Here is an 8,822-nt window from a genome sequence, read left to right as displayed (position 1 = left end):
TACGTTTTTATTTTCACTTATTCATTCATTTATCTATTTAGTCATTTGTTTATTTTTCATTTTGGCAGTTTTGATCCTCCATCGGAAGACACCAAACGTCAGAAACTCGCATCTATTTGTTACCCGCCTTTCCCCAGCCTCCGGAAAGAACAACATCTTTACAGTAATATACATACATCATGTAATTTATGATCTCAGGTTTGGGACAGGTGTGACACTGGTTTGGTCGCCGTGTGGATGTTTGATGTTGCTCACGGTGTTCCAAGAAATGCTCAGGAGTTTGTGTGATTGCTCAGACGCATGGATGATTAGTAGGGACATCAGCTGTACATATACTTTCTGTTTTTGTGTACTGTTTTAAAATAGGGGGCGGGGCCACTACATTTTCAACATGTTAGACTCGTAGTTAGGCTGTCGAAAGTGAAAACAAACTCATTACCCCGCCCAATTCGCAGTTTTTTGGTTGTGCTGTTGGTTATTCGTTATGTATAAAACACAAATGTCAGAAATAGTACCTGGACCTTCATGCCTTGTCATGGTGTGACCAATCTCCTCGAGCGAAGCAAAGATAACGTTGCCAGCTTCATCCTTGCCCAGCGAGGAAGTCAAGACAGTGAGCAGCTCCTCTCTCGTGCTGCACGTCCCTTCCTTCAACAACCCTCGGCTCACCAGTTGCCTACGCAGCTTCCGGAAGGTATCGATTGACAATTCTGACAGTATTTGATTTACAGCAGCTAAACTTGAAGCCATCGTTTCGTTTCTCACAAACGTCGTCGAGTAAAAGTATCCGCAGGAACTCTAGGACCGTCGCGGAAGTTTGTCCCGAGTGGGCGGGACAGAGGAGGTGGTGGTGGTGGTGGGCGGGAAATCAATCGTCTTGCCCTCAGAGTTATAGATTACAAATTGCAATCTGTTCAAAGTTCTTTGTGTATAAACCGGTTCTTGCAGGCCTCCGTTAGTCATTATGAAGGAGGGGGGGTATTTCTGAATTGGATCCGCATTATTATGTTTCAATCAAATAAAAGAATACAGTGAACATGCTGTCAACATATTTCATGTAAAAAATAATAATAATAATTTAAATTTTACTGGCTTACCAGCCAACACATTATAGTACCTTACTGCAGTAAAATACTGTAATCAGAAATTAAAATATATATATATAATAAAATACAGTAAATAAATGTATATAAATTGACAGTATTAGACTGGAAATTATAAATCCAATAACATACTGTACAAAATTATAGTATTTTACTTGTACGCAATAACTGTTAGTAATATACTGTGATTTTTACAGTAACGAGTTTTACAGTTTAAAAGTTTTTAATTTGCGAGACTTCTCCCACCATCTTAGCGTGGGAGTTTAAGGGCTGCAGGGTTTAAGGATTACAGTTGGGAGGCTGTTTCATCACTTCTGAACAAGAGTTTAAAATTTGGAAATATTTGTATAATAAAGCAATAAAAAGGCCATGAACCATAAGACTTTATTATAAAATGCATTAATTTAGATAAAAGTAAACATACTCTGTAAATGCAAATAATTCCATGCCATTAAAATAGGATTCACATGTATTTTGGTGCATAAAAGTATACAGGTAGTTGATAGTCTTTTTCCCATTTCTATACATTCCAATAAATCTCTTTAGAATTATGCAAAACGGTGATTCTCGTCACATGCTCCTTTAAAGAAAATAATAAGGAACGTTTCACTCGGCTGTGTGACTGACATGCTGAAATCCGCGCGAGGCCGCGTTGGCACTTGGCAGTGCTTCAACGAGAAACAAGCATACCTGCGGAAGGCCGGCCACGCCCGTTTTCCTCATGCGGATGCCTTCCTGACACCTTTTCATTCACCGTAATGTCTTTCGCTGGGAAATACGAGCTGGAGAGTCAGGAAAACTACGAAGAATTCCTCAAAGCAATTGGTATTGGATTTCTTCTTCCATCCATCTGCAAATATCCACAATATCCTCTTTGTTTAATGTCCGTATTTGGATTTTTCTGCCAAAGGACTTCTCAGTGCCAAGACTGACAGCAAAATTCAGACCGAAGTTCTTCAGGAAGGGAATAACTTCACGTGGACTCAAACCATCCCCAACTGGACTTGGTCTAATAAGTTCACCGCCGGTCAGGAATGTGAGCTGCTGACAATGACGGGCTCCAAATTCAAGGTGAGTCCAGATCTTTTGTGGCATGGGTTTTGTGTTTGGATTTGGAATTTGAATTACAATAACGTGAAAGTTCCTGATGTAGAAACAAGGGTGTTGCTTCTTGCAGGCCCCCGTAAAGATGGAAGGTGGGAAGATTTCAGTACATTTCCCACAGTACCTCTTTGCAGCTGAGATGGTGAACGATAAGTTGGTCATGGTGAGTGAGTATCGTTCATAATCACATGACTGGAGGCACCGACACTCAAACCCCAGATGAGCTAAATGGGACATCAAATGCAAAATGGACTTCATTTGGGGAATATTTCTGAAAATGTGACTGTAAGCCGCATTGATATCTACGACTTCACTTTGCTTATTTAACTCATTCACTGCCATTGACGGCTACAGACGTCCAAAAATCATTTGAACTATTTCTATTAGTTCAACATTTTTTACCACTTTTGTTAACAAGAGTATGAAAACCTAGATTTTTTTAAATTGTACATTTAGAACAGATATAAAATGTGTTATTAATTGTGAGTTAACTAGTGAAGTCATGCGATTAATTATGATTACAAATTTGAATCGCCTGACGACCCAAATTTTTTATAATGTATTCTTCTTCTTTTTTTTTTTACTCATTCATTGCCATTGACGGCTATAAACGTCAAAAATGCATTTATGCTATTTCTATTAGTTTAACATTTTTTTAACTTTTTCTAACAAGAGTATGAAAACCTAGACTTTTTTTAATGTACATTTAGAACAGATATCAATTTTGTGATTAATCGTGAGTTAACTAGTGAAGTCATGCGATTAATTACAATTAAAAAAAGATATCGCCTGTTGCCCCTAATTTTGAATAATCTTTTTTTTTTTAATGAATTTATGACAGTGAATGAGTTAAGGTATCCGAAAGAATGGTGTCGATGTCTTAACTTACGAGGTTGCAGGAATCTACTATTTGCCTACCGTGCGCATTTTGACCCGAGATAAATAAATTTGACTTGAGTCTATACGTTGCTTTCCTTCTTCATACGCTTGTGTTCCAGAAGTGCATCACTCCGGGAGAGAAGGGTGTGACTTTCACAAGAGTGAGTAAGAGGATGACCGACTGCAAGAGCCAACACGCTTGAAAAGAAGTGAGGATCAGAAGTTTGTTGCCTCCTTAAACGACTGAAGCAAGACAAATAATGGAACGACACAAACCCAGATTGACTTCAAATGTCGTTTCACATTTCAGTGTAACTGACACAAAACCGTTATAGCAGCATTTGTGTTTGTCGTCAATAAAAATATCACTTTACTCATTCGGAGTCAGTGATTTTCATGGAGTCACCAAAAGTCACTCATGTAATGGTGTGAATTTGCTCAACAGCGCCCCCCTGGCTTGCATGTGGCAGGTATAAATAGCTGGGCGTGCTGCAGGTGCCGCCAATTCAACTGGGTTATTACACTGAAGAAATGGGGAACGATATTTACTTGAAAAAAATCTAGTAAAGTTTGTTCACATCAGAAATTCTAGTTAAACTTCTTGTAAAACGTACTTAGAATTGTGCATCAACCTTTACTAAGCTTTTTCAAGTAAATATCACTCCCCATTTTTCAGTGTACCAGTGGTGGGCAGTAACTAGTAGGGGTGTGCCAAAAAATCGAAAAACAGAAACAGACTTCTTTTTTTTTCCTGATGAAAGAATCTTTCTTTTGTTAGGTTCCATGTTTTTTTTATAGCAATAGAACACAATAGTCTGTGGGCCTTGCAAAATTAGTCCAAATCCAGTAAAACAGACGAGAGAAAAGGGGGCTGCTTCAGTGAAAATGGCTGGGAGTGAATGAGTATGATTGGACAGGTGAAGTTTGGAGGGAGGGGGGGAGGGAGGGAGGAATGGAGGCAGATATGTGACCATAGGAAAATACACAGACCAATAAAGATGCAGACACGTAGCTTGTTAAATGTTTTTTTGTTTTTTTTTATCATTATTGCAATAAGATTTTTTAAATACATTTATATTACTCTACTTCTCTCTTGCTAACCATCCTGTTGGTAATCCCACCCGGAATGGAATTAATCTGCAAGAAAGAACAGAAAATAAAATGGCGTCTTCCCCGAATAATTCACGAGCGTAAAATGTGCGCACGCTCACCTCGGTGAGTTTATCACCAGATACCTCAGCAGTGTAAACATATTTGGGGTACTGGATCTTGATTTTGCCTCCGTCCAAATTGATGGTGGTCTTTTAGTGAACGAGGACAAGTTAGTTGTGGAAGGGGAATGAAATGAATGGTCGATGCCATTTTACCTTGAACGTTGTGCCGTCCAGATCTTCCATTTCCACCTCCCTGTTGAGCAAGAAGGTGCTGTTCAGAGTTTCATTCCCCAAAAACTTGGTAATCCTGAAGAAATTGTCCTGATAGAGGTCTGTCACAATGTCTTCATTTTCCAAATCCACCTGAGACACCCCTGCACAGAAAATGACATCAATCAGTCCCTCGTTTTTTTTCTTTTTAAATTAATCAGCATTCACATGTTTCTTACCGATAGCGTCTAAGAACTCCTTGTAGTTCTCCCGACTCTCCAGCACAAATTTTCCGTTGAAAGACATGATGAAGACTTGCTGACTGCTGACTTGCTGACTGCTGACTGCTGACTTGCTGACTGCTGTCCACAAGCTTGCTGCAGCCCTTTTTTATGCTCCACTTGTCATGTGTTCTGTTAGCTTCATGCAAAAACATCGGGCGGGTCCAAACTGCCTCACACAAATCCATGAAAATCATCTCATCGCCTCCAGACAGTTTTTCAGCTTCCAAAGCAAATTCCGCATTTTGAAAAGTCGTTTGCATTTTTGGACGATATCATGATGTTCTCTCCGCACTTAAGTTTGACAGTTTTGACTTGTTTCTCAGCGTTAAAAAAAAATAAAAAATTCAAGAAATGTACACATATGGTTCGATGGGAGAACCCACCGATTTTGATTTCCTCAAGTAGACATGTTAGAGTTGCTCAATGTACGGTAACAAAATACTGTTTATTGTAGATACAATGGAAAAAGGGTCTATCGTATTGTTAGACTGTTAGCTTCTTCGGCATCTGGCAGAAACAAAGTCAACTATAAAAATACTAAAAACTATAAAACTATAAAATAGTAATTTTACAGTATGACATAATGTATGGTACATCATTTGTCGTAAATGTGTTCCATGTTATTTAAGTGTATTGACAACGTGTACATACATCAATCAATATCAAAATACATGAAAAGATATTTTTTTAAATATTAAAAAAAAATATATATATATATATATATATATATATATATATATATATATATATATATAACATAAAATTCTGTACTGCATTCCTTGAAAAGAGATTATTCCACCAGATATTTTTGTCTTCATTTTTATTTCATTTTCTCGTGTAGTATATAAAACATGGATTTTTATAACTAAACATAGTAAAGACCCATGTTAATTGCCATTCACTTCATGTATTTCATTATTGGGATATAAAGTTACCTGTGTAGGCTATAGATATTAATTTTCACCCAAGTCAGACAAACTTCATTGCTGTGATTGTGATGTGTGACCTTTTTTCAGGTTTTTGCACTTTACTTGAGTATTACTTTTTCTGGCAAGGCTTTGTTAAAAAAAAAAAAAAAAAAAGTTGTTGCTTTTTTATTGGCAGCATAAATGAAAACGAACTGTTTTTCAAAAATGATCTGTCTAATCTGAAAAACAAGGCCACGTACCCACTGAGGAAGGATATGAGCATCTGGTGTTAAATTGATTACAATTTATTACGAAAGGGAAAAATATATTCAATAAATAAAACGGACTGTTCGGGGGGGGGGGGGGGGGGGGGCTATTATCTGTAATAATTTCAGAACGACTTATTTAAAATGCATTGGCTCTCTATGAAATGTCTGATTAGAATTTAGTAGTAGTAATCTCACTCACTAGCAACTAAATATCTTATTATTCTTTTCATATTCATAAATACGGAAAACATTATATATATATATATATATATATATATATATATATATATAATTAAAATGCATAGTTGTAAAACAATTAACATTTTTAATGAACACAAAACATGCGTGCATTCGTACCCACGTGCCTGTTCTTCCCCACATCAAACGACAGCAAAAATAATACAAATGCTGAAAATTTAAACGTTAATGTGTCAATCAAAGTTAGCATGTTATCTACGTAAAGTCAGAATATTTTGTTACAGTGCTTTTATTGATTGTGCAGTAGCAATTGTTTATATATATATATATATAATAAAAAAAAAAAGGAGAGATCAATCTTGTTGAAGAGAGCTGCAGTAGCTATTTAAAACCACTTAGAGGCGCTCTCGCTCTTCGCTGAGTCACAACGGGATCTTCACGTCTCGATTGTCGTTGACGTCGGGTACATATATGATAATATTCGCCAAAACAAAATGTAGAGGAAATGTTATACCTAACATCCCTTCACAGTTCTCTCTCTCACACACACACGCACACACGATTGTTTTTTTGTATCGTAGTGGGGACATCTCATTGACATCGTGCATTTCCTAGCCCCTGACCCCTAACCTTAACCATCCCAACTGATTGCCTAACCATAACCTTTACCCTAACCCCAACCAAAACCCAATTCAAACCTAAACCCTAATGCCAAGTCTTGACCCTCAGAAAGGCCCCCAAAATGTCCCCACAAGGACAAGTCGGTCACGTCTACAAAATAAAATGGAACTGTAGACTAGTTAATAATTGTAATAAAAATGATTCCTAATTATTTAAAGTACACAACTGCTCTTATTAATCCCCTCAATTTTATTTTCTCATAATCATCTCCCTTGATAACCAGATGGATGGATGAATAGACAGACAGGCAGAAACACACGTGGACACAGAAACATGTTGAATGCTTGTTTATTAGGTTTTAATGCATCTGGCAATATCTTCTTTTTTTTTCCATATTACTCTTTTTCTCTCTTGCTAACCATCCTGTTGGTAATCCCACCCGGGATGGAATTAATCTGCAAGAAAGAACAGACAATAAATTGGCGTCTTCCCCGAATAATTCACGAGCGTAAAATGTGCGCACGCTCACCTCGGTGAGTTTATCACCAGATACCTCAGCAGTGTAAACATATTTGGGGTACTGGATCTTGATTTTGCCTCCGTCCAAATTGATGGTGGTCTTTTAGTGAACGAGGACAAGTTAGGTGTGGAAGGGGAATGAAATGAATGGTCGATGACATTTTACCTTGAACGTTGTGCCGTCCAGATCTTCCATTTCCACCTCCCTGTTGAGCAAGAAGGTGCTGTTGAGAGTTTCATTCCCCAAAAACTTGGTAATCCTGAAGAAATTGTCCTGATAGAGGTCTGTCACAATGTCTTCATTTTCCAAATCCACCTGAGACACCCCTGCACAGAAAATGACATCAATCAGTCCCTCGTTTTTTTTCTTTTTAAATTAATCAGCATTCACATGTTTCTTACCGATGGCGTCCAAGAACTCCTTGTAGTTCTCCCGACTCTCCAGCACAAATGTTCCGTTGAAAGACATGATGAAGACTTGCTGACTGCTGACTTGCTGACTGCTGTCCACAAGCTTGCTGCAGCCCTTTTTATGCTCCACTTGTCATGTGTTCTGTTCGCTTCATGCAAAAAAACATCGGGCGGGTCCAAACTGCCACACACAAATCCATGAAAATCATCCAAGCACAGTCACGTTCATCACTTAGGCAAATCAATCACATGCTGGTTTCTTCGCCCTCGCAATGTGACATCAGAAAAGACTTCTAGCAAGTTCCGTGGCACAAACTTGGAAACTGCCAGCATTCAACACAGCTTGATAACAAAACAAAAAAAAATCACGGATTAGATCAAATGCTACTTACCACACGAGTCGACTGACGTGTCAAGTGTAAACATTTGTGCTTTCAAAATAAACGAGCTGCAAAATTGAGCCAGGATAAAGCCTTCGCTTATTTCGTGCTCTCGTTAGTCTTGTGGGGCTTCAGGGTGGAACATTCCCGATTGTAGCCTCCCTAACGAAAGCCAGGGTGAGAGAGGGAAGAAAATAAAAATAAAAATAATTCTCTTGACAAACGACAGATTTCAATTTACAGGCCACAATAGATACACAACGTAATGCAAGTGTCATCAATATGGTGCCCACGGGGGACCAAGAGTGTAAGATCACCATTAATGATCATGTAGATATTTGAAAATTCAAACATACTAGCAAATATATTGAAATAAATTGCATATTGATATTTACCGTTTCTTACCTTGTTAAACAAATCATAGTGAGGGATCATGAAACCTGATCAGTATCAAGGTAATGTGAGCAAACTTATGTGATCCATAACAAGAGCTGCATCTAAAATACACTCACAACCACAATTGACATGTTTATTTTTCCATGGCACATGATTAAAAAAAAAATAATAATACACAATTTTACAATTCAGTGTAAACGCCAAACTATTAGTTGATACATTAAAAAAAATAAAAATAAAAATATAACATGGAAGTTTGTGGTGTGTGCGAGTCAAATCTGCACCAATCGCAAATAAAACACACAGTAACGCACAAATCTAGAAACAAATACTTCCAGTAACATCTCTCTCTCAAAGGTGGTGGCTGCAATGTGCACCATAGTCAG

At 37.7% G+C, this 8,822-nt stretch overlaps 3 protein-coding genes across 7 annotated transcripts; 1 reads left to right on the top strand and 2 right to left on the bottom strand.

Moving 5' to 3' along the window:
• The first annotated feature begins 151 nt into the window (after positions 1–151).
• Positions 152–3,463, top strand: LOC147168757 (gastrotropin-like). Of its 3 annotated transcripts, none has more exons than XM_086084747.1 (5): positions 152–694; positions 1,770–1,928; positions 2,014–2,174; positions 2,281–2,370; positions 3,209–3,463. In XM_086084747.1, the coding sequence occupies exons 1-5, from the start codon at positions 526–528 to the stop codon at positions 3,287–3,289; spliced, it is 660 nt and encodes a 219-aa protein (XP_085940873.1). In that variant the 5' UTR covers positions 152–525; the 3' UTR covers positions 3,290–3,463. The 3 variants fall into 3 exon arrangements, with proteins under 3 accessions (XP_085940873.1, XP_085940872.1, XP_085940874.1); XM_086084746.1 differs by having other exon boundaries at positions 156–694; positions 3,206–3,463; XM_086084748.1 differs by having other exon boundaries at positions 557–694; positions 1,692–1,928; positions 3,206–3,463.
• Positions 3,464–4,117: 654 nt separating this feature from the next.
• LOC147168756 (gastrotropin-like) lies at positions 4,118–4,796 on the bottom strand. The gene is made up of 4 exons (XM_086085784.1): positions 4,690–4,796; positions 4,454–4,614; positions 4,298–4,387; positions 4,118–4,223 (listed from the first exon to the last, which is right to left on the bottom strand). Exons 1-4 carry the CDS (start codon positions 4,754–4,756, stop codon positions 4,164–4,166), a joined length of 378 nt encoding a protein of 125 aa, XP_085941910.1. The 5' UTR covers positions 4,757–4,796; the 3' UTR covers positions 4,118–4,163.
• A 2,266-nt stretch (positions 4,797–7,062) lies between these two features.
• LOC147168755 (gastrotropin-like) lies at positions 7,063–8,312 on the bottom strand. 3 transcript variants are annotated; one of them, XM_086085219.1, is made up of 5 exons: positions 8,053–8,312; positions 7,652–7,841; positions 7,416–7,576; positions 7,260–7,349; positions 7,063–7,185 (listed from the first exon to the last, which is right to left on the bottom strand). In XM_086085219.1, exons 2-5 carry the CDS (start codon positions 7,716–7,718, stop codon positions 7,126–7,128), a joined length of 378 nt encoding a protein of 125 aa, XP_085941345.1. In that variant the 5' UTR covers positions 7,719–7,841; positions 8,053–8,312; the 3' UTR covers positions 7,063–7,125. The 3 variants fall into 3 exon arrangements, with proteins under 3 accessions (XP_085941345.1, XP_085941346.1, XP_085941344.1); XM_086085220.1 differs by having other exon boundaries at positions 7,652–7,842; positions 8,056–8,312; XM_086085218.1 differs by lacking the exon at positions 8,053–8,312 and having other exon boundaries at positions 7,652–8,003.
• Positions 8,313–8,822: the final 510 nt, after the last annotated feature.

Source organism: Leptonotus elevatus, chromosome 9, assembly GCF_054856555.1.
Source record: "Leptonotus elevatus isolate MCC_2025b chromosome 9, RoL_Lele_1.0, whole genome shotgun sequence".
Lineage (NCBI taxonomy): Eukaryota > Metazoa > Chordata > Actinopteri > Syngnathiformes > Syngnathidae > Leptonotus > Leptonotus elevatus.
The sequence above is the reverse complement of the archived record's forward strand: the minus strand, read 5'-3'. Positions and strand labels throughout refer to the sequence as shown.